Source organism: Pieris rapae, chromosome 20 (assembly GCF_905147795.1).
Source record: "Pieris rapae chromosome 20, ilPieRapa1.1, whole genome shotgun sequence".
Lineage (NCBI taxonomy): Eukaryota > Metazoa > Arthropoda > Insecta > Lepidoptera > Pieridae > Pieris > Pieris rapae.
The window spans coordinates 2,685,250-2,712,249 of record NC_059528.1 but is presented as its reverse complement, the minus strand read 5'-3'; the positions used below and the strand labels follow the sequence as shown (position 1 = coordinate 2,712,249).

Here is a 27,000-nt window from a genome sequence, read left to right as displayed (position 1 = left end):
TACCGTTTGAGTTATTTGCTCTGTGCATGTTCACGAGAACAGATTTTCAAATGAGACAAATAAAGCATTCATGTACAGAACACTTCCTGGTACGACCTTTTAGTTTCAAATTCCAAGAAATTTAATCTTTGAATTTATGTTTGTACTCGAAAGATATTATTGTCCAATCTCAATTTTAATGTATTGTATAAATATTGAAATTGTTTTCATACTTGATTCGTTCCAGAAATGTGAACAACAATAAATAAATCTGATGGTTTGTTTTATGCGTGTTCAAGTGGACTATTTTTTTGGCATTAAAATATGTGTACAGGACAAAGGTTTTTTGGTTTTAGTAGGTTCAATGCAATACAAAATATATATGAAATAAATAAGAATATATTATGTTATTAATTATATGATGAAGAAAAATCTGTACTTGACAGATAAACTAACATTCTCCGATAATATATTGAGACACAAATATATTTTCGTTTTGTTGTTAATTTAAAATTATAATTAGAAATAAGATCACATATGAATGCATTACGACACCATGTTATTACACTCGGCTCTATAAAAGCCTTAATCAACACTAACAAAAAGTGCAAAATAGTCATTACTGCCACCTACTACTTTCACTATATGGATGCGCCGGCGCATTCAGAGTTTTATATCGGTTACATTTTTGTAACGAAATATAAAATAATGTTTGGTTGACGAATCGTAATAAGTATATATTTGGGTTTGAGTCAGATATTTTTCTGCATCGGTTTCGTGGGTAATTTTAAAGAAAGGCCATGCTGGCTACATTGTTGCAGGACTTAGGTTGTTATTGTTTTAATGGGAATCGAACCCTCATGTACAAGTTTTAGGGAAGGGTAAGACAAATAAGTTTATAACAGCGAGATCACATGCACGATGCATAGAACACACAATACAAGCCTATAGATAATTTTCGAATTCATAATTCTATAGAAATCTTTTTTTAACTTCAAATAAAATAAAAAAATAAAAAATAAAGATGTCCATTATCACTACGCCTAGGAACTTAAACATACATCATTCCAAGACTGTATTATATCCTATCCTATATATATTCCCTTTTATAAATCTTTTTGTTATATAATGTATCATGTATTCCATCTTTGACTATATTCTCAGTGTATTTGTTTGTAATTATATAATATAATTTATGTTACCTATAGGAGTACTAAATAAATAAATATAAAAGGCCTGTATATTTACTTAAGTAAAGATATTTACGAATTTTATTTTAATTTCTATGGTTATTCAAAGAAATTGCACGTGAATGTCAACTACCCCATAACATTGCATAATAGAAAGCAAGGTCGAGGTTGTTGCGCCTACGCAATAGTGAATCACAGCCGCCATATAAATAACAAGTGGATTTGTTCATATATAAAATATATTTGGAAATGGTTGAAAATTTATGGCCGTAAAGGTAATTGTTATTACTAAATAATATTACTAAACTATAATAAATTCATTCAGTATGCGATTTCATAATTTGAATCATCATTCATTTACGAGTACAAAACGTCCATAAAAAAATCCTATATTAAAACGGGCTTTTTTTTAAAACTATGTTGTCGCAGTGCTCACATTATTCGACGTAAAGAGATGAATTTTTAAACCGGATTTAGATTTATTTAATATAGTAGCCGTACCCCACGCCCACAATTATTCTGTCACATTGTCATATAGCCCAGAGTCTTCTTAGATATAATGTTTATTACATTTGTCTTATCAATCTGTTTATTCCTTAGCGCACTGACAAACAAAAGCGTCGCGTGCGGAAAAAGTACACGTGTCACAAGTAAAACTTCTTAGTAAATTTATTATAACTAAGTTAAAAGCCCCAATCGATGATAATGTACAGGGTGTACATGATCATCGATTGGGGCTTTTACATTTTCGTGGCGTTCCGTAAAAAAATCCTCTTATGCGACTAAAGAATTTTCACTTCAAAACTATTCAATATACTAATATAATTAAGAGGAAAGATTTGTATGTAAGTATTTTTTTAACGAAAAGTCTCAAAAAGTATTACCTTTTATTAATTAAAGTACCGATTTTGAAAATTCTTTCACCATTTTAATGCTACATTATTATATTTATTTTAAGAAAAATTAAGGATCACTACTAAAACCACAATAATATTACCCAAGGTGTAAGAACAATGTCTATAAAATATCTTCCATTGCAAGCGCTGCGAAAACGATTGGCGATAGAAAAAATATCGCACAATATTGAAGAACATATCAATAAATACAAAAATATTAAAAAAATAAATGTACATCGCATATAATGATTGAAAATACCATCTTAATAGAAGAAATACACATAACGAACATCATCATCAACGCAAATATTTATCATCTGTTATTTTTATCTCAAATATAAATCAAAATTGTAATGAGAAGTGGTGATGTAACCGTATCAAAGTGCGATGACCCTACTTATCCAGATCGATTGGTAATTTTCGAATAATCGATTGTTCGATGATTATTCGAATATCCGATGCACGAGAAATCTTGTTTCAATGCAAGGTCGTTTTAGATATTTGTTACTCTTCCTCCACTGATTTGAATGGTCGATTAAATTTGTATAACTAGGTCCTTTGTAAGGGCATAATATTTACTTATAAAATGTATTTATGTACAAAAATAAAATACATTCTAACGTTGCTTTTAGGACAGAATTGTAATTAACTCTAACTAAAAATACATATGAATAGAGTCTGAAATAAATACAGTTATCACTCTGTGTATGTTACAGTAACCATTACATCGTTTATTCAATGTTTTTAGCTAAACAGATACTTAATACAATTACAGGTCGCTTAGATTTCTTGGCTTGTAAAATAGCGGTAATATTTACTATGCCAAAATCTTTGTTTTTGTCAATGCCCTAAATCACAACTTTGAATCTTAGCTTATTATGAACATTAAATGAAACGAATTTGATTGATTAGTATATAATATCTATTGTTTTTGTTAAGCTTCAAACAATAGGTCTTGTCTGGTGAATGGCTTGCAAAACGCAAGGTTAGGTTCATAATTCAGTTGTTAGTAAAATTGTAGATTTTTACGATCTCTTTGTGACTAAGCGCACGATTATTTAAAATTACAGACATTTTGGTTAATCGTTTGCAATTCATGTCTGCGTAATTTCACAGTTGTAGACTAGTTTGGTTGTATTAGGCAATTTCATACCTAATGTAGAAAAATCATAAAAAAATATAAAAATTACTAATAAATTTTTCGGAATCTTTAGTTATGATTGGAATAATTATAACAATACAGTTATGATTATAACAATTTTTATATTTATTTTATCTCAATAGTTGCACAACTTGTTAAATGTTATTGTCCTTATCACTCCAGTATCATTTTGCAAATAAAAAAACGAGACAAACCTTATATTTGGCTTGATTCTTGATTTTTTAAATAATTGACGATTATTGTTTAAAAAAAATTAAAAGTCTTTTTTAATAATGCCCCAAATTAAATGTAATCTTTAATAGGTAATTCATGTTTGTAAGTCCCCAGTATATATCCCTAATATTATAAATTATTGAGCAAAAAAGCTTCAAACATAATAAATAATCTCGATATAGATCAAATCAATGTCTTGTTATAAATTGCATCTTCAAGCATCAGCTGTCGATCAAAACAAGGAGGTTATTGACCTTTGCGGCTTGCGGTCAGTTACATCAGAGGTATCAATTTACAAAAATAATGAAGAACATTAATATGGTTTTGGCTTTATATAGCACGAGAGTATAAATATATAGCAGGAGCGAGATCTTTTATCTGTCATCTATTTTTTCATGTGTCACTAAAACAAGTGCATCGCATCTAACGTTGAATGTAGCATTTTGAATGTGTGTGTCTTAAGAAATTGGCAATTAAGATGAGTATAAAGCGACCAATGTGATAAATGAGAGACGGATTGGATCAAATTTTCCTAACGTTGTGCCGATGCCCTACAGGGGGGAAATTTGTTTGTTAAGAGGGGCAATCGAATAAGTTAAATATAACACAAAAAGGAGATTTGAGACTGTAGCCAAATTGAAACCTAATATAAAATCTCTCTTAAGCATCAAGCGCAAGGATCTCACTAATAAAATAAAAAAAAATCTTTTTTAAACTTATTTGGACTTTGAATTTCAGTTTTTCATTCTTTTAAAAATTGTGTAAGTGTTTCGTAAATAAATAAATAAATAAATAAATAAGTTTCAATTTATTAGTGATTTCTTCGTAAAACCTATCATTTAAGTTTCTTAAGTGAATAAATATATTTTGCATATTTGGATACTAATTTTAGGTATCACAAAAATGTTTGGGAAACACTGGATTAGATGAACTGAAGAAACTAGAGGTTTTTTCCTTTACTCACAGTGGTTGTCTAGAAGAAATCGCTCTAAAGCGATAAGGCCGCCAGTTGCTTTTCATTAAATTATGTTTAATATTTTCCTTTTATGTAATGCAACGAAGTGTTAATAGTGTTAATAGTGTCTTAGATCCCGACTGTCAAGATAAATGCGAAATACATACGCAAAACTATGTAAAAAGGTTTTTCGTTAATAATTTATTCATTATTTCGGTAATTATCTATATTATAATATATATTTGTGCCACTAAGTATTTTTGCATATTATTAGGCCCAGAGATGTCCAAGTATTGTAATGAGGTTAAAATATACTATTTCATAGCAAACATTATATGATATGTACAAACAAAATTATCAGCCCGCATATCATAAGTAGAGTGTGAAGACGCCATTTATGTAATAGTTTAATTACGCGAAAATTTATGATTTTGACTTAATTTTGTACGCAAGCCTGTTCTGAGTTCACGCTTAAAAACTGGAAAAAATTATTTGGTAATATCATTTATGTACAGAGTTAATTCGTATACAACATTGCATTGTTTAAAGGTCGGAGTTTGTATACATTTAATTTACCGCAAAAATTTCGCCGGGGAACGGAACCTCTGTAATATTAAAAGGATAATTGTAATTCAGCGATCTTATTTTGCGACGACGACGATCTGGAATCAAATTCCGGGAAAACAAATATTCAGGTTGGTAGATATAGATATAGCTGTTTAGCTAGTTTGATAACCTTTTTTTATTACATCTTTTATTATGATTTAATAAAGTAAGAGTACAAAAACAACAAAAACCACGAGGACCTTGGTGCCTAAAGGGCCACACCATATTACAAAAATCTTTACATAGAAAAGAAAAGAGAAATTAAAATATAATCCGTACAAAATCAGAACATAATGAACAGACACAGAGTTTGTTCACAAAAATTGTTTTTTCGTGTGAACCAAAATCACAGGTGGACCAAAAATGTTCTTGCGATTTCTAGGTCGAAGTTTTGACAAATAAAAAATATGTAGCAATTTTTCAAGATGCGGAATAATATATGATTTGAATATAGGCAACATAAATGTATCTTTCTGAGCCCTAGGCGTAGTTAGAGATCGATTTCTGGCAAAATAATACTGATTTTCTTAACTATTAAAACCATTTCTTTTAAAGCATAGAATTAGAAATATTACGTCCCATGCCCCATTGGTGAATTATCCTTATCTGTATTGTAGAGTTTGTGTGTCAGTTACTTGAGTAACTTCCGTCATGCCGTAGGGTTTGTGTCGATAGAATCGAGTCCAATTATGTATTCTCATTTCAACATTAAAAACGCTGTGCAATCATGTGTAAAGTTTTGTAAGAATAAATGTAATGAATTAACACAATATTTTTAGCGGTTTAATTTAGGACAATGCAAAAAAGATTTTCATTCCAATGTAATAACAACAGCGTTGCGAGTTGCCCTTAGTAGTCGATACGAATAGTACTTATCATTAGTATTAAATAGTTTTCTGTATGGAAGACTCGCAAGTGGTTTCTATAGGGCCCAGAGTGCTGGAAGCATAAAGGTTCTTTAAATAGTTATACCATATTGACATAGACGAATTTGCAGCTTTTCATACAATTTGTATTGTATTCAAATGAACTTAGTGCTTCGATTAATCCTTTATACGGAGCGTTTGTTATCAGTTGTCTTAACGTTATCAGGACGAAGCTGTAGAGTGAGTACCTACGTTGACTCTCTTGTCTTTAGTTTAATCATAATCCGTCATTCGACTGATTCGTTTCTGGGTGCAGTCAAGGTCACGCATTCTGTGTTAAACATTGCGTGCGCAAGAGATATTTAAGTTACGAAATGGCAAAATAAGGTCGCAAATTTTTCGATTTCGCCGAGATCTGAACTGCGTGCTTGGTATTGCTACAATTGACGTGTTTGCGACACTTGTATAAAGATATTATCTCTAAGAGTGTTTAAATAGAAATTCGTATTATTTTGTAACTGTTTAAAATTGTGATTTAAACGTTTAAATGTCTTCATATAAAAAGGTTTTATAAACCACTCTACTACTCACGTGTTTAGTTTATATTTATGTATATATAATACAAATACCAAGAAACAATTTTAAATGATTGAATGAATCCACTATGGTACTTACTATCCTAACAACATTAATTAAACATATGTTTAAAATGCCGTTATTAATGCTATTAAAGGAAGTTTAATTCAAGGGCTTTGACGTGGAAACCGACGACATTCTAGCAGGTATCCCGTTCGTTGAGTTAGTATCTTAATAAGGTAAACTTTCATTCTCACAGTCTAACTATTGCTTAACATAACATAACTTCGATGTGTCTATGGGTAACTCTTTTCGAATAGACTGATCATGATGAAGTTTTTTCGTTAGGTTTTACTCCACCGTAGATATCTAAATCGTTTGGTACTGAGTCCGAGATAAAGCACACGAACAATACAGTTGTGAAACTTGCGTTGCAATAACAGCAATGGAGTAAAATTCGACTTAACAAAATTCTGATTCGGTTTTCTGTCTCTGTCAAGTTAGTCGTCACTTTAAAACAGATGTAAGCACTACTTAGATAGTACATAGGAAATATTTTTTCAATTTAAGGGTAGTCTTTAAAAATGTACGAAATATATGTTTGAGTGTAAATGCTTTACAGAGCATTTGGCCCAGTGGTTTCGAGTTGGCCTAGTGGCTTCAGCGTGCGACTATCATCCCTCAGGTCGTAGGTTTGATCCTTGGCTGTGTACCAATGGATTCTCTATGCGCATTCAACATTCGCTTGAACAGTGCAGGAATACATCGTGAGGAAACCAGCTTCCTTAGACCCAAAAAGTGGAGGGCGTGCGCCAGTCACAGACGGCTTATCACCTACTTTCCTATTATCTTAACAAATGATCATGAAACAGATACAGAAATCAAAGCCCAGACCTAAATAGGTTGTAGTGCCATTGATGTATTCATAATAAATAAAAAAAAACAAATAACTAAGTCAGATAAAGTACTTAGGGTACCCTACTAACTACTAATTATCGGTTTTTGCTAAATATTTATATATTATGTATGTATAATGATTCTGATTCCCAAAAAGAAAACTGTTTCGTGAAGCCACGCGAAGTAAATAAACTAGACTAAATCGAATACAATAAACACATATACACACACACAGAATAAACAAAATTATGATATAGCCAAAAGCTATTCGTAAAATATTACAATTTCCGTTTAAAACCCATATCACGCACATTGAATATAGTAATTATTGGGTTTGGCATAGAAAAAGTTGTTGTGGAAGTGACTTTCGCTGGCGGTCAATGGCGTCGTCTGGTTTGTACAAGTTACGTAAGAATAATCAAAACAGATGTTGAGTTTTAACGACCTTTGGAGATTAGAGTAATTTCAAAATAATTACACTGATTGTTTTATTTTAGAAGTGAATCTGTTGTCTTCGGGGAAAGTTTAAATGCCTAATTGAATGTTGCATACACCTGTTGTCATTAATATGAATTATTAAAAACAATCTTTAGTGTAATACGCAGTAAATTTTTCGATAATTTTTTTGTATCGTTTTAATTTAAAAAATACATTATATATATAATAACATATAATGAACATGTAAATTACAAATGATTAGAAAAATATTCTTCTAATATCATTATTTAAAATAAACTACAGGAATTCGCCTAATTGTTGAGCAGTGGTGGTCTAGTGGCTCCAGTATGTGACTGTCATCACAGACGTCGTAGGTTCAAACGCCGGCTATGCGCCTAATATTTTGTGAAGAAGACATTGTGATGAAATCGATCTCTTCTCCTAAAAGTTAACAGCGGATGTCAGGTGATGATCGCGAAACTGATACAGAATCTGAGGCCCATACCTGAAACAGTTAGAGAGCCAAGGTTTTTTTACTAGATTTAATTAATGTAATCCGTCATACGTCTACCTCGATGTTGGTATCGTCAATTACTTATTTAACTTAAAGTCATACGTTCTCTATGTGGGGAAGAAGGAAGAAAGGATACCACCCTTTGGTAGCTTATTCAACTTTACTCCAGGTCATACCAGTTTCTTTCGCCTCTGTATGAGGCGACTAAAGGCAAGGCGACCAAATTCGTCTTGGGGGCGAATTGATAATTCGCGAATTTTCTTGATGATGGGACTTGTATCCCATCTAAGCGCGTCATTTTTAATAATCATGTTTGTTTTTTTTTTTGTGTTAGATTTTTGTTGTCTTATACGATGCCCTGATATTTTTTGGATTATAAGTTTCGCACTCTTGCTCTTCTTTGCAATCCTATTTATCTATTAGCGATCCGTCCGTCGTATTATATTTTTTATATAATTTAAATTGTTATTATACATGTAATGTGAATAATTAAAGTTCTCTAAAAACTTAATAGTCATTCATGTAAATTCAAAAGATGCTCACAGCACAATTGTCCGTACAAATTGTATAATCGACTTCAGTAGTAAAAGTATCAATATTCTATTCAAGAACAACTTTCACAGACTGTTGACTAATTCCTTAGTGCAATGACAACGATAACATCGTGAATTGAATTCTTTAACAAGTAGAGCGGAAATGTACAGTAAAATTTTTATATATTAAAATTGGGATCGTGTTGTGTATACGGAGTTCAATTTAATAAAAATCAAAGAACTCTATTGATTTTTATTAAATTGAAAAAAAAAACTCAAAACATCGACTTATGTAAATGTTGCGAATCTGTTTAACATTATCATCAACGTCATAGTCTGTTCTTGTAAGAATTTTAAATAAATATAAAGAGCAAACGATCTTGTGGGTTAGCCAGTTTAGATGACTGGCCTGTAGACATTAGTATTATAGGTGCCTAGAGTTTATTAGAGTTCTCTATCTATTAAATTGTTTTATATGTGACAGATACAGTTAAAACGATGCGCGTATATCTCCCAAATGTTTCTCTTTATAAAGACTTTATAATAAGAATTTTAAAGCTTAAGAAATACTTAATATTACCTCGTAAGTGATCTTTGAGTAACAACGAGAGAAATGGTGTCGATAAATAAGTGTCACTGATGATATCTTTATGAAAGGGTGGTGTATTGGCCAACTATATTGTGTAAGTTCATTTTACGAAGCTGTTATTTAAGATGTTTTTTATATTATATATACAATATACAGTTATAACAGTCTTCATGAAATGTAATTTTAAGTTAGACTATAATTATTAATAATATATAAAACTTAAATAAATAATTGAATGAAAACAAATATATTTATATAGTTTTTGTTAGCTAGGATTACGAAATAAATAAAAACGTACTAAAACAATATATCAGTAGTAGTTATTTGTATGATTTATAGGTTATAAATATTAGATTTATAGATATAATTTTTTTAGCACGTAAATTGCTATAACATAATTTTATTAAATAGATACTTTTATAAATGAAATTGTATTTGTATCAGTTCGAGAAACGGATATTGCCATGTATTTGATGTGTCGAAGAAACGGTGAGTAATTCCTAAAAAGATATTTCAGCGTTCCAATATGTAAACTGTAGTAAGGAAATGCAATCAGAAACAATTAGAAGAATTCCTAAAACATTATTTAACTTTTAACTTATTAATCGCAATACATTGCGTATACTTGCATAATAAGGATTTACTCGCACGCGCATGCGCACGCTAGATGCGTCTTCGCGTCCTTCCGTTCGGCTTTCGTTTACGTGAGTGCACTTTTAAGTATTATTTCATAATTTGCTCTATTTTCCCTAAGGCGACTCGTGGCCTTTGATGGTTTTTGAATAGATAGTAACACGAAACAAATAAAAACTGTTTAACTTTCCTACAGTTTTATTAAACCCCATTATTCATACAATATCAGTGCTATTTTAACTAATCTAGTCATCTCTTTCTGTCTTAATACGTTTACGCTGTGACGAAAGAGATTGGTGAGTACTGAAGCTGGGCTGATTATTTTTTTATGAATAAGGGGATGAACTTTTAGTGTCAAATTGGCTTACTTTCACCATACTAAGTATGCTAAAAGGTAAGTATTGCGTAAGTGTTACACTTTTGTTTCCTCGATATTATGACCACCTCAGTGGGTCTCAGACCTCAGTTTATATGCACTGCCGCATTTAGATGTAATTCGTATCGATTACAATTGTGGTCAGAATACGTAATGGTCTACTCAGTTCTATAATCACCTCAATATAGAGGGAAATTGTCGCTGGTATTTGTTTGCTTTTTGAAATAAGAAACATATTACATTGACTTTGACATAACATCTCTTTGAGTGTTCCATTTGTAACTGGCCGGCTATATGACATTAAAAAAATGTCATGACTGTCAAAATGAGTGTGAAGAAATTAAATGCAATTTTTGTACCGCGAAAAAGTTTTAATGTTTAAATTTATGAAATTTTCTGAGAGTAGAGATCGATTGATGAAAAAAGCTACAGAAAAAGCTCGTTATTACATTATAAATTAGACATATCAAGCAGTACTTGTATAACAGATTAAGACTTGTATAAGAGATTAATAAATCACGAAATATATCTAGTACATGTTAAAGTATCATTGCTATATTTATATCCCACGAGTATAGTTGCAGATAGTGAATTCTTGTGTAACGACATGATCTAGTTAGTGCTAAGGTATATCGGTGAATGTATTCGAACATATATGATTGTTTTGATACTATAAGAGACGCGACTTAATATTAAATTCCTACCACTTAAGTTTCTAGAAATATGACAAAGTTTAGAAATGCTGTTATTTCTAGTATAATATTGAAATGGAAATGACTAATGTAACGAGGAAATAAAAACATAGGAAGATGATATAAGTAGAGCACCTGGGCCTTCGTTGTTGTCAAAAGGTAGACACCAAGAGGACTAGAAGCACTTAGAGGAGGCTTGTTCAATATAAATCAACCGAATTGCCGATTAATTATTAGTGTTTATGTTACTTCACATTTTAATATACTAGGATAAGTATTTTACAGCAATAAAAGCACTTACATAGCTTCTAATAGTACGTAAATTGTCCAACTGTACATATTTAAATCTTATTATAGAACTACATGTTTTAAAATTGATCTTTAACATCTTATAACTTAAACCACAGTCGCGTGTTTTAAGCGCGTGTCAGCGAACACGTTACTATTATCAGCAGCAGATCGCATGACCACGCTACGACACCGGCCACATGTTAGCTTTAATAGCTTTTATTGCGACTGTACTTTATTCCAATCTCTCGTTTGATATGTACAGTCAAGTTAAAAAGGTCGTTTCATGTTTTTCAAACGAGAGTGCTCAATGTAAAAAATGTTCTTAAATTAATTGACAGTATTTTTATTACTGCAAGGCTTTTGCCGTTATTGGAAAATAATTATTTTAAAAATTTAGATAAAAACAAACAAATGCATTTATAAATAATTTTTAAATATTGATAATTACCTCTTTAACCTCTATTATTCAATAACATCCCACTTAACCCTTGTGTAATGCTTACGTTTCAATAATTAGTGAGCAGTGAAGCAGCCCGCAGTTCCATGTGATTTGCATTATGCGAATTATATTACGCCAAGTTACGAACGCAACGGATATAACGCCTGCATCTAACTTCTAAAAAGTGTACGTACGTACAATTCTTCACACGTATATGTAGAATTCGATTTTCAAAATATCACAGGAGTGGTACTTCTATACAAACGTTTTGAAAAAATCCAGCGAATCCAGCACTATATGGCGTTAACGTGGCAATATTAATATACCAATTCTTAAAAGGCCGGCAACGCACTCGCGAGCCCTCTGGCATTGAGAGTGTCCATGGGCGGCGGTATCACTTAACATCAGGTGAGCCTTCTACCCGTTTGTTCTATAAAAGAAAAATATTAGGAGCAATTATATTAGCTTGACCATGCAGTCTTTCGCTGACGACGTTCGCTGAAATGCCTAGATGATAAAATTGTTTTTTTTTTACATAATAACTTATATTTTCGTAAAGTGATTTTTACATATCACGCATTATACACATATTAGCTATCCGGATCTCTGCAGCTGTTTTAAAATCGTGAACAAATCATTTGGCTGTTACGAATTAAATAGCTATTTCTGTATCACGATTTGTCCCAGATATCATGTACTAATGTTACCATTATTGTTTCAGGTACGGATGTTGGCATGTTAATTATAATGTTAGTTAGCGAGGTGTTTCGTTAATCACGGGTAAGTATTGAAGAGAACCGAGAACCAGGCTGTTAATTATAAGAAATATAGAAGTCTGTCTGTGTCTGAAGTCTTTATCTGAGCCATGTCGATCTACTGAAAATAGATTTAATGTAACCATAGGTAACCGATAGTCCACAACAATAAAGAAAATATAATTTTTATGTAATGGTGGATATAATGAACATAAAGAACAATAATAAAATGAACTGTAAAATAATACAAACATTAAAAGTATGGAAAATATTGTTACACAGATGTTTTCAGTAGTCTTTGAAGCGAAGTCACACAGCACAAAATTCAGTTAACTTTAACATTCATTAAAAAATATCCGTATACTGATGTACTGCAAACTAATATCTTATTTGTTTCTTCTCTCTAATGTTTTTTAAGCTATAATAAAAACTTAAAAACGGTGCAATAGATTTTTTATGAGTAAAGAGGGTGTAATCATTGTATATATTGTTTCGATCAAAGCGATTGGGCAATAGAGAATGTATCCTTATTTGCCTAGGGCTTGGGTGTCAAATCGGTCTCAAGGCCGTCCATGATTTATTGTTTCACTAATGTTAGCGAATGACAACCGTACATTATCAAAGCCCCAGTTTCAAATCGTATAATTATTTTTATTACCTTATTTAAGGTTATATTTAATACATTATTTTAATTATAATACATTTAATTTAATAATATTTAATACATTTTTAGGTTAATTTAATTTTAGGGTAATAATTTAATAACATTTAATACATTGTTAGGTTTCATACATTAAAATTAATAAAAAATATCAGCTTACGATTTATTTCATTTTTCATGTTATAAGTGTTTATTTTTGTTGACTATTGTTTTACATACATGATTTTTTTAAGAACGTGTATTTTGCGTTAAGTATGTTTCTCTGGCACAATAACTTATGCGATTAGCTGCGCGGGTATCGTAATTTTTGCGTTTTCTACAATAATAATATAAGCACCAGACGATTGTTTTCCTCAATAGATATCCACTTAACCTTATTTCGCTGGCAATGTGGAAATCATAATTATCCTACCTTGTATTACAGTTTCACTCTGTTACGTGTTATATAATATGTGTTATTGTCTGGTTGAATTTGTGTTACATAGTTTACGTTGACGGACGTTGACATTTTCTAATTATTTGTGGGTAAGAGGTCAATAAATGTTCGGTAATGATTATTGAGGAGTCTTCCTCATGTAATGGCTATTTTGAAATAAATCAACTTCGGTATTTTGAATAATACAGTGCGAGTAGTGGAGGAAAAATGTGCAAAAACAAGAAAATACTCAATAACTGATAAGAATGTTATTTCATAGCATTGTCTAAAGTACCAAATTATCCAGGGATGTCCTTTTTTTAAACTATTTATTGAATTAATACCGTAAATGGCAAGGGGCTATCAGAAGTGAAGAAATGACTGTACATTAGTTGTTATATGTGAACATATCCTATAAATTACATTTAGATAAAAATCCAATGAAAGGATTTTGTTTGCTCTTCCAAGTTCCAACCTACCCTCAATCCTTTACAACTTGGATTTCTAATTCAAAAAATAAATCACACTTTTTAATCCATTTATCGCAGAAGGATCGTAGAGACGCTTTGACCGAGTTTACTAGAGTTCTGAGAGAATCAGAATGATTATAGATATATATAATAGATTGATTAAAGCTCATATAGTTTAAGGTCGAACATCGTTTAGAGGTCTTTAAAATGAGCTACGAAGATTAATCGGTCAATAGGTCGTAAGTTCAAGATTATGTAATCATTACATAGTTCTTTACATCTGTTCTTGTATATACGTACTACGCATTAGTAAGTTTATTGTTGTATATCTAAAGTATGTAAATAACAATTCTGTATGGTTTGGTATCACTTAACATCAGGTGAGCCTCCTGCCCGTTTGCCCCCTGTTCTATAAAAAAAAAAAAAAAACTTTTACTTTTACAATTATGTAAAGGTTAACAAGTTGTTTTGTTATTGGTTTTTTTGAGGTTTTCAATGTATTGTTTAGTTAAATACTAATATATGTTAAGTATTTTGAGGTGCCATCAAACAAATTTCTAAATGAATATTAGCGTTTCAGAATTTTCTATATGTCGAGTCATAGAATGATACATTCAGTAAACCAATTCGACTTTATTTCAAATATAAACATTACATATCTTCTTCATATGTCTTTTGTGGCACATGCGTGCCCGGACGACACAAATTTCATCTTCTTGTTGAGCCATGCCAGTTTAAATTTGGTTGCCGCGCTTATAAACTATGACTTGGTGCTTTGACCAAATCATTGTGTACGTGTTCCTGTCCGGTGGTGAAGAGGCTGGCTATCTGTCACTCAGGTCTCCTGTTACAGAGACCAATCTCTCACATATACTATCTTAGTTTAATAATTATAACCTAGTATGTATATGTGGGAGAAGAAATAAAGATTATTATTATTATTGTCTCAGGTTTTTCAACCAAGACGTGCGTCTGCAGCCGGGTTTCCTTCTACCACTCTGCGTTGTTTGATAGGTTGAAGAGCTCGTTTTTTTGGTGTTACGTAAAACATCTCCGTTTCAATTTTCCTTTTCTTTACGGTCATAGACACTTCTTTGTTCTTCTGCATTCTGTTCAGCACGGTTGTATTGTTGCTGTGTTTCCAATATATTTTAAGGACACGTCGATAAACCCAGATCTTGAAAGCTTGCAGTTTTTTGGACATAGTTTTTGTCAGCGAAAAAGATTCTACGCCGTGGCACCACAGAAATTATGTATTAACATCGCGCAATACGCGTTATAAGCCGTATAATGTAATATGCATTTCACAAAGTTATTTTTTTAATTGTAATGTTTTTACAAATAAGATGCCCAGCGAAACTAGTTCCAGGTTGGCAAAACACGTGATCTTACATAAATATCAATTCTTCAGTGGCAGTTGCACCGAAGAACGCAATAAAATTTCTACGAAAGAATTTATTTGCATTGCTTTACTACCTACGAAAACAATTTACACATCAGATTACCGTGCTTAATCCGAACCGATTTATATAATATGAAAGTGATCTATTTCGCTCTGGATTCGAATCGAGTCACGTTTAAGACGCTCGTGACAGCTAAACACCGGTTATATTCTAATTAGTTTAGATAACCACAGATTAGTTGTCTTACGTTCTGAGTAATACTGGTTTGAGATCACGATCAGTTTAGTAACACTTGCGAATTTCAATTCGATAGTGTTGTTCGGAATCGCTTTCTATGTTTTTCTATTTAGTTTGTGATTTTTTAACGTGAACCTCTATGTTTTATACTTATTTAAGTAATTGTGGTATCTTCGCTCGGTGCTTTTGCTTTGACCAATAATGTGCAGAGGGAAAGTGTAGACAACGAATGTTTGATTTTGTGAAAGAGAACCGTCATGGAATTTAAGATGAAAAAATAAAGTATAAATAATGTATAAATAAAATTCCACGCCAGTTCTCGTTTTTCACACATGTTTTCACTATAAATAAATAAAATAATTCTTGTCAACAACTTGCTTACTTCCTGAATATAAAGGTTATGTACAAGTAAACCCGTAAGAGTACTTGCACTTAATACATTTAAATTAACACAATTGTTTCGTTATTGCGTTAGTCACGACCATGGCGCCTGTCACTGGGAATCGAACCGGCAGGTGGCTGGTCACTGCGCCCACTTGTCGATGTTGAAATAGCCTGTACAATGTCGTAATACGAAATTATAGGATCAAGTCTTACAAGTGCACCACCACTCTGTGGAACCAGCTGCCAACTGAAGTATTTCCGAACCAATTCGACTTAGGGTCCTTCAAGAAAAGAGCGTACCAATTCTTAAAAGGCCGGCAACGCACTCGCGAGCCCTCTGGCATTGAGGGTGTCCATGGGCGGCGGTATCACTTAACATCAGGTGAGCCTCCTGCCCGTTTGCCCCCTGTTCTATAAAAAAAAAAAAAAAGTGCGCTTTAGCTGATTATTTAACGAATCAAGTATTCTGTATCGTAAAACTAATCTATTATGCTGTAAGATGAAATAAAAATAACGGATTCCTAAAATAAATTAGCCTTCTTATATATATATATAGGTAGACAACTAAAATACAAATGAGTTCTTTAGTGCACCCGGTTTTCGCCCGCGCAAACTTTGTTTCGCCTTATGATTTTTTTCATTTCGTGTATCCGTTCAGAAGCTACATATCAACACATGGAATATTTTGCTTTGCTACACCATAGAGACAGTTCGCATTTATATTATTTATTACTCTGCATAAAATGATCCAAAATCATTCAAAGCGGTCCAGCCGTTTCAGTGTAGAGGAGATCAGTGACATACACACGTACAATGGAATTGTATGTAAAAAGATATATTTGCCCTTTGTAATAAATTAAAAAACAGTATTTATTTATTTATTTATTTATTGGGAAACCAAACAGAGACATCCTTAATAAAAACAAAGTCAAAAATAAAACAAATACAAACACACTGGATGCATCCACATCAGGTTACACTTATATATGTGTTGTTAGGACTAGGTCTAAGAGCCGCGCATTGTTATTGTAGACTACATTAATTTGTTTTAAATTCATAAAAGATATAGTATGCAACAATAATTTTGATGACTCAGTATTTGCAGATTGTAGAAGGGTATCTGGAGAGGATGACCAGATGAGATGAGGTAAATTAAAGTCACCTGTAATTATGTAATTAGAAAATCGAGCACTAGCGTGTATGTCATGCAGTTTTTGAAAGAATTTTATGTATGCAGAAGTATGAGTTACGGGGGGAAAGTAACAAGCATTGAGGAGGAGACGAGCGTGAGATGGCAGGTGAATGTATATTTCCTCCAAATCCGGGGCCTCAAACTCAGTCAATCTGATAGATTTAATTCCTCTTTTCACCATGACCAAGACACCGCCGCCACTCTTTTTATGAGAGAGCTGGAGGTTTCTGTCCCGTCGAAATATATCATAACCGCCCGAGTGCAACTCTCCATCAAAGACAGAATCCACTAACCAAGTCTCTACCAAAACAATAATATCAAAGTTGCTAAGAAGAATACTATTTTTGAGTTTATTTATTTTACTCTTTATGCCTCCACAGTTCTGATAGTAAATTGATAAGGCATTAAGAGCCATTACCCATACTCAAAAATATGAAGGAAGAAAATGAAGATTATAAAAAAATCCAGTTTCGCACTCCGCACCGCACTAAAAGAACAAAAAAAGAGCAAGATACCAACTAAACATATAGAACACTCGAACACAATACAAAAAATATACAAAATGTAAATAGGGGAATATAGTCATATTAATTTGGCTAGATCATCACTGGATCGCACTTGGATGGCTTTAGCTTCATCAGTTTTTCTAACAAAAATACAACAGTTTTTTATCCAAACATACTTATACCCTCTTTCCCTTGCAAGTTGCCTGACCTTACTGAAGAGTATTTTGTTTTTCAAGGTAAGCTGTTCATTGACGTAGAATCGATTGTTGCCAGAGGCAGCCACAGATCCAACCAGCAATTTATCAACTGTTAGAGAGCCACGCACACGTGCAGCAGCGATAAAATCATCACGTTTTCTGCGAGTTGTCAACTGCAGTATAATATTTCTCGGGCGACCCGTAGGTACTCCTGGCTTAACGCGGTGAACAGTTTTTATGTCTGAGTCTTTTAATTCGACGTTTAAAATGTTGCTTAGTGTAAAAGAGAGTTGCATAAGGTTTTCACCTTTAATTTCGGGCACATTTTGAATCTCGACATTGCAGTTTCTAGAGGCTTGATCGAAGTTGTCGAGCCTGTTACTCAAGGTTTCAAGCTCGTGACGTAGTGACGCATTTTCTTCTATGAGGTTGGACGGCAGGGAAGAGGAGTTTGTCGCTGCCGCTGATTCCACTTGAGCAACTCTTTCTTCGCATGTGTTTATGCGATTTTCTAAGGCAATTATATCATTCCGAAATGTTCGCGAAACCTCTAAGATTGCCGAGTTGAGATCATCGCGCCACTGTTGACTTAAGTTCGCAAACTTTGAGTCCATATATTTAGTTAACACCTCCGTGTCCACGTTCAAGGGCGAAGCCGAGCTAAGGGAAGGTGAGTTGGTCGTCGAGAGCGTTGTTTTCTTCTTAGACTTACATGCAGAACACTTCCATTTTATTCTGTTCATAGGTAAAATCTTTTTAAAGTCTGATTCCGACAGTTCCGCACAATAGAAATGTAACCATGCTAGGCAGGAGGTACATTTGATACTCTCTGCATCAGGCGCAATTTTTAAACACTTACGGCAATCCATTATTATTTTTTCTGCTCAAAACCCTATGTAGGAATAATCGAAAGAGTATGTTATAATAATTAGGTCCAAAATCCTTGTATCCAGCCGACAGGTCCACTAAGATGGCAATAATGCCGGTGTCAGATGTCAAACGCCAATAATAAAATTAACCAATGGCGTTGACTGACGTGTTTGGATGTATGTATTTATTGTGGACAAAACAATATGAGGGTATTTAAAAAATTATTTATGTGATGTATCGCAAAGGTTTTTCTTGTTAATTCAGCAGTTCCGGATGTGTCAGAAGAATCTTCAATATATATGGTTTACAGTACCTTTATAAAGTAACGGATGCACTTTTTGTTGAGACTCACTCGGTATTTACTAGATAATGTAATAAATATGCACACACAATGATACTGCTGTCATGTCACGATTAATATACTCAACACAAAGTACAATATATACTTAACACAAATATACGGCGGCAAATAACAATCTTGCTACAGTTTTTCAAAGTCGGTTAATAATAACCAGTCAATCACTGGACACATGATTACTTTACAGTACAGAGACATAATTTATCTAAATGCCAAGGCCTTCAAGTGATCTATATAATGCGCACATAACATTAATTGACCAAGACATATCACGGGAAATATATAAAAATCTACCTGTTTTATGTAATTATTACATCTTAATGTAGATATATAATCAAGGTAATTTGCTAATTTGAATATATTTTACGTTATTTGAAGTTAAATCAATTAATCTGTACATGTTTTACTATTGAAATGACATTCAATATTTATTACCCATTAATTGTAATATAGTTTACGTCCTTGAATAGGTATCAATAGTTGTTTAATTATTTAAATTAATATAGCAATAAATTACGATATATTTTTTTTTATTAATGCATAATTTATTGAAATATTATAACGCTTTTTCTACCAGCGAAGAGCGTACCAATTCTTAAAAGGCCGGCAACGCACTTCGAGCCCTCTGGGATAGAGAATGTCCATGGGCGGCGGTATCACTTAACGTCAGGTGAGCCTCCTGCCCGTTTGCCCCCTGTTCTATAAAAAAAAAAAGAATATCAAGAAAGTTCCGGAACGTGTTTAATCCAGGGAACAAAAGAGTGTGAACACATTCATAGACAATGAGTTATATTTATTACAAGCAACAGTAAATATGTATAATTAGATACAACTAAAATTAATCTTTAATAATATATAATTTAAAAAATCCTGTATTAAGTAGAAGGATATTGAGTAAAGTGATTGTTAAAACAAATTACTTGGTAATCGATTGAATATTTTAATACGTAATAGGAATTAATTCAAGCCTAGCATGTCTTGTCGGCAATTGACGTAAGGCGGGTGTTTTGTGTAACTTCGATATTTAAATATGTTTAAGAATTGAAGGAGAAAAACAAGAAAATGCCTAATTAACTTTTTTACTACATTTTAACACTTTTAGTAATCGTAAAAGATATTAAACACAGGTGAGAAAAAATATTTTTATGACTTGGTCAGTGTTTGCACACCGTGTGCAGTTTGATCTAACTTAAAAGATAGGATAGCTTACATCTTAATTTATACCCGCAATATTATTTTATTGCAAATATTTGTTTATTATTTGATACAATTCAAACAGATGGCGCTGTGTTAAAAGTACCAACGTAACACATAAGCTAACCTTTCACATAAGTTCTCCTACCGTTTCTCTTGAATAGTTTACAACTATAAAATATAACAAAAATCTTAGCCTTAGCAACGCTTGGCCGAGTCTACCAGTAGAAGTATAGATTTCTAATCATAGTTGGTAAAAATATTGCAAAGGTCTTTATAAAATAATATTAATTGTTTTCATGGCTTGCACCTAGCATAATTTACATAGATGTGCTTACATATTTAGTTTATTCCAGATATTTAAGCATTTGCATCAGTGGCCTCGCAACATCGTAAATATCACTGGCCCTAATGTTGCTTTAAGTAATCTTTATGGTAAAGTTCAACTCCATCAAGGCACAGCTTTTAATGTAAAGTTAAACTATATGAAAATTATGTAAAGCAGTAAAATTTGTTAGGTGCTTGTTTGTTAGGTAAAGTAGCAGGGTTCGATAGTAAATAATAAATAAATCAGTGGCGCTACAACCTCTTTAGGTCTTGGCCTCAGAATTCTGAATCTGTTTCATGATCATTTTTAAGTCTAATAGATGATCAGCCTCTAGTGCCTGACACACGCTGTCGACTTTTTGGGTCTAAGACATGTGGGTTTTGTCACGATGTTTTCCTGCACCGTTCGAGCAAATGTTAAATGCGCACATAGAATGAAACTCCATTGGTGTAGCCGGGGATCGAACCTACGATGTCAGGTATGAGGGTCGCACGCTGAAGCCACTAGGCAAACACTGCTCAATAGTATGGTTTCTTAATCATTCAAAGGACGTAATTTTTTTACCCATACATATTCCGTAAATTATTTAAGAAGACAAAGTAAGGCACCATGATAGTTTCAAAGGTTGGTGATAGCTAAGACTACCACTGTATAAAAATAAGAAGTTTGAAAAAAGAAAAGAAAATTGACTTTCTTCCATTTAATTATGTTCTATATTTAAATAATTTTTTGCGCTATACGCAATAATGCTTTATAATGTTTTGAAAACAAAATCAATCAAAAACGTATTATAAAATTCAATGTTACTAGTTTAATCTCGGCGTATAATCTTTGTGTATATTTAATTACGTTATACACAAGTAGCTCTAAACGATTTTAGACCTTAATTAATTTCTACATCGCATGTGAACGGCTCACATTGTTAATTTATCGAGAGCGAGAAATCCAAGGCCTGAGTAATAAGGTTTTGTATAACTGCAAGCATTTGTAAATTGTTCAAAAGGTCACTTCTAGACACGCCCAGTCTGCACGTTTTGATTGTTATAATAAAGCTTAGGAAATGTTTGACAAATATTGAACACTAAGTTATTTTGCAATGATATTTGTTTGACATTCCAAAATTCGGACTCGCCATGCAATGCGCAGAGGCGGTGTTGGGGAAACTGATCGTTGTTGATAACACAAAAAGCAATTGACTGGGCGAAAAGCCACCAACTAGATAATAATATAATAATAATTTATTTCAAGTTTTAAGTTTGTTTCACAGATAGGGCCCGCTTCAGATTTTACCTTGCTGACCACGACCTTCAGGTATAAGCAACCGTCTACAAAAAGAGATAAAGTCGAAATCCTTATGGAAGTCCTTATCCTAAAGTAATACCCATATGGAAAACCCTTCTAAAATATTTCTTTATCTGTTTCGATAGGACTTTAGGACATATTTCTCGATAGCATTTCGATTTAAAAACGGAAGAAATTGCTTTGCAAACAGCACCTTGGTAGCTTAGGCCGAGCTTTAGCTTAGACAGAAATATTATTTTGAAAGTTCTAGTACATTATAAAACCTTATTACTCTGTTGTCTTTGGCAAACGAAATTCGTGTTCATTTTTAATAACGGCTGTATATAAATCAAGTTTAAATAAACAATTATTTAGTTTAAAACAAAAAATCATTTATTCATATAGGTAACACAATGTACACTTATGAACGTCAAAAAAAAAGAGTTTAGTGGCTGTCATCGCTTACTTTACACCTTAGGCTATTACGTCTATCTATTGTTTTCTGTTTACATTTGACTAAATGGCATGTTAAAATGTCACTACTGAATAACGCCTTTCTTTAAGTGAGTACGAAATATTTTATGGATATAAATTACCGGCGAAATTTAACTGACTTTAAAACAGAGTATAATGTATTTTTATATATTATTATTTTTTATATAAATATTTATATTTTGTTGTGTTTAGCGTATATCATACATATCACGATGTATTCTTTCAAAATATCTGCAATCTCAATAATTGTCATGGTAAACCATTTAATAAGAAAAAAAGGATTAGTTTTTTTTATTTTTCTGCCTTTAAATTTCCTTACTTAAGATGTAATTTCATTAACCTTATCTATGAATAAGAAACTCTTATTTATGTTGATTGCGGGATGGTATATGTAAATTGTATTGCAACTGGGAGCTGTATTTCTGCCCACGATGCTTTTTTTGAATAATTTTATAGGGGTCGATGTTCTGTGATTGTCGTATTACTGTGGGCGAAAATGGGTTGAATAAGTTTGTATTTAAATCTTTTTAAGAGGCTTCCAACCAAACAAATTGTAAACTATAACTAGTAATGCCCAGTAATTTCCTGCCCAAGCCTTGTTTGTCTATGCACCACCAAATTGACATAATTGACAGATGACGTAGAAATCATTTTAATTTTTTTAAATTTGAGTTCAGTCAATAATTTGAAGCATTGATTCCTGATACCTGTTAAGTATATTTAGGAATTAAAGAGACTGTTTACAATCGTTAGTTATAATTAAGTTGTCCACCATTTTAATAAAAAAAAATATAAAATAAACAACTGGCAAAACAACCGATTCAGGTTCGTAACTCCCGAAACTTGCTAACTAGCTTTTTTTTTCATTTTTTAACATTTATGAGTGTAGAATTAATAAAAATGCGATAAATGCAGGTGCTTGTACCAGTTTCGAAACACTAATCTAATACATTATTAGCATCACTTTAAGAATCTAACCTAACAAAAGATTCGTTGGTTATAAAAACAAAAGTTATTTTCCAAGTCCCTAATAAGACTTGTACGTCATTTTATAATTATTCAAATGACAACATAGAAAGTGAGAAATTATAAATGTGAAAAAATATGTAGATTATTATAATTAAGTGCTGTATCAAGTTCATTCATAGTGCGGTCGAGTTTTTGTTGTCGACATGACATTTTAAAATGTCGAAGAGGATTGACCCGAAAAGTGAAGGCGACTTCCTACATGTTTTGTTTATTTATTTTCGTGAAGAGTTGATCACAAAATCCACAGCTTGATTTTCACACTGGTTCAGATATTGGTACCCTTCCTTTTTCTCAAACTATCACTAGTGATGGTGACAGCTATTCCGCCCCAAAAGTACATTATAATTATTTACAAAACAATTAAATACAGCTGTAGGTCATACTGTGATGCCGACTCCGTCTTTAATATTGACATTTTGAATGTGTTTAATTATCTTGGATTAAAAAAAAATAGATTATCATTGGTCATTCGTCAAACTTCCGTCTACACTAAACGTGGTAATCTGTAGGTACACAGTGTACTTAGAAGTATGGTCAAGATCTGTCAAAATATGATATTGCCATCTATGGTATTTATTATTTTACTAGTTTTAAGTACGCGTCTGTCTTAAAAAAAATGTTCATAAAAGCATAAATTGACAAAATGTAATGTTTTTTTTAAAATTTAACTTTAATTTTTTAACAATAAAACAAAGCATTGTATTATTGTTTAAAATGTGTTATATCTTTGAATCATAAAAAACAATTAAATTAATTTTCTCAAGGATATCCCAAAGATAGTACAAGGTGATAATGAAAATAAAAGGAGACTACGTAATTTCCCGTGCGAATTATGCAGTGCGCGAGAGATGGTGATTGTCCCACATCCCACAGTCGCGCCTGCGCTGTCGTGATTGCGACAACGTGACAATTGCCCAAACCAGATAACGGATGCTAATCCCTTAGCCGCTAAGATAAACCTTAATTACTTTCCATGCACGAATAAGTGTACCAAAAATGGAGAACACTAAAATATACTTCCATCTCTTTCTGTCGCTTTGTGTTTACGCTGTGACTGGTTGAAACAGTGGAATTATACTGATTCATTTTTAATACGTCTTCAATCAGATAATAGAAGCCGGAGATTATTAATTTGACCTGTAAGAAAAACAAAAAGACGGCGTTTCATACGCTCTTCTTAAAAGGCCGACAATTTGTCCATGGGCGTCCATGTATCACTTAACATCCAATGCCTGTTCTAAGAAAAAAAAACCAATCATTTAAATGAATTAATATGAATATAGTTGGTTTGTCACTTTTTTTTCATTTAGAGAATCTGAATCTCATTATTATATTTAAATCCCCGTACTTTTTCACAAAAAGGCCTTTTTAAAATTGTACTACCTAACTGTTTTAGTAAATTGTATGTTGTAACCCTATTTAAATAGAGTTACCAAACAAATTACCGCCAAGGCCGGAAAGAGAAATAGTTGAGATTAATCAAGATTAGAAGATAATTTTTAATTGTATACTTACAACACTGATGGATTATCAAGTGTGCAACTAAAATATAATGTATGCTTCTTGCATTAGTAACCGAATTTCAAAAGAATAAGTTTGTACGGTAATTAGTTGAAAAAGACAGCTGAGCAAGTTTATAGTTGAAAAACTTATAATACATTTTTTTATTTTTTTATGAATGAAATGATCCTCAAACATACAGCACTAAGGCAGAAAGCTGTATGGCTGAGTGTTCAATCAGCCATACAGCTTTCTGCCTCTGTTTCATCAGCCAATTAAGTACACTCTGATGGAATTAGTTAGTTTTATTATTCTCAAAGCAGGTTGTTTAACTATTACTTCGTAATAAATACATAGTTAAAATGTTAGTATAGTTATAAATGCTTATTTTCTTTTAATATAAATAATTTATATTCCAGAATGTCTCGGGGCAAACGACCGTTCCCGGCAGCGCTCCGGGCCAATCAGGAGCGTTCCGGTCGCGGCGGATATAAAACGAGAGGCTAACTTCGACTGCCCCGAAGAGTTTGGCTACTACCCTCATCCCACTGACTGCACGCTCTACTATGTCTGCGTGTTTGGCGGCGCACTACTTGAATCGTGTACTGGCGGTCTTATGTACAGGTAAGGTCTTAGCTGGCAGCTAGCCTGTCATCTATCATTTCTCTTTGTCTATACGTATTCTAATTAATGTTATTTCCATGTAGTTCGGTCATGAACAAAGATTAAAATTAAATTAAAATTTAACCTATAAGTAACCAACAACCAAAATTTAACCTATAATAACCTATAAATTTAACGAATAAAATTCACTCAGTTTCACTCAGACACTAGAATCTACACGGGACCTTTTTGCAGTTGCTGTTTAGGGACTCCGAGGTTAGTCGGCATCTCTTTTCATAGACGAACAACGTACGAACGAATCAACTCTACGTTTTTAGAATATAATGTAAAATAACAATTTCTATAAATAATTCCAGCCATGAGCTCCAAACATGTGACTGGCCACGTAATGTCGGCTGCGATGCAACCGGCGCTGTTGTCGCTGATGACTTGGAGAGGCTAAATGAGAGGGAACCACCACCACCCCCACCCCGCAGGAACCCACCACCAGCCCCTCGTCTCCAGCCAAAACCAGTTGTCACTTCACGAGGACAGACGCAATACAGTCGCCGAGAAGAATACGAAAAGGTTAGTTAATAATAATTATAATGGAGTATGGACAATTGAGAAACGTGAGGACTTAGGAAAGATGAAGTAGAATCAAGTATTTTATAGTCATTAATCCATATCATCGAGACAGCTCAATATACCAATCTATTATATAATCTATTAAATAATCTAACTCATTATTTTATAGAGGAAATTAAATAAATATGGTAATAAAATGGATGATTCCTTTTATTAAGGATTCATTTCGTAATATTCGATTAAATATTTCAGCAACAACAATTATATGCTGAGGTGGATGATCTACCACCAGTCGAAGAACTTGAGACCGACAGGCAACAGAGGGTGTACAGAGGACAACCATCAACAATAGGACAGGTTCAAAAGGACAGAGACGGCTATGTGTCACAGCCCATATCATCTGGAAGGACTCTAAATGCTAATATTATTCCCGCTTCGTTGAACCAGAACAGCAAAATTGGATCATTCTCTTTTGGTAGCCAGGTTGATGAGAGAAGAACCGCTACAGCTACGCAGGCGCCACAAACTTACAGGTACACTTTATTTGTTTTTTATTGAAGAGCTTTCGGGTATTAGTAAGAGTTTCGAGGGAGCAAAACTATTTTTTATTTCCAAAGGAAATAGTATTTAATTTTTGATAATTAATTTCTATCAATAAATATCAATAATGTCCATCCACCAACCACTGA

The 27,000-nt window shown here is 32.6% G+C and overlaps 1 protein-coding gene across 5 annotated transcripts in view; it reads left to right on the top strand.

Annotated features, from left to right (window-relative positions):
* The window catches only part of LOC110993132 (mucin-4), an 81,998-nt gene that overhangs the window by 43,859 nt on the left and 11,139 nt on the right, over positions 1 to 27,000 (top strand). For all 5 annotated transcript variants that reach the window (XM_022259262.2, XM_022259263.2, XM_045632602.1 and 2 more), the window contains exons 2-4: positions 25,540 to 25,744; positions 26,101 to 26,311; positions 26,564 to 26,844. In XM_022259262.2, coding sequence (XP_022114954.2) covers positions 25,540 to 25,744; positions 26,101 to 26,311; positions 26,564 to 26,844 — 697 coding nt within the window. The remainder of the gene's footprint in view (positions 1 to 25,539; positions 25,745 to 26,100; positions 26,312 to 26,563; positions 26,845 to 27,000) is intronic.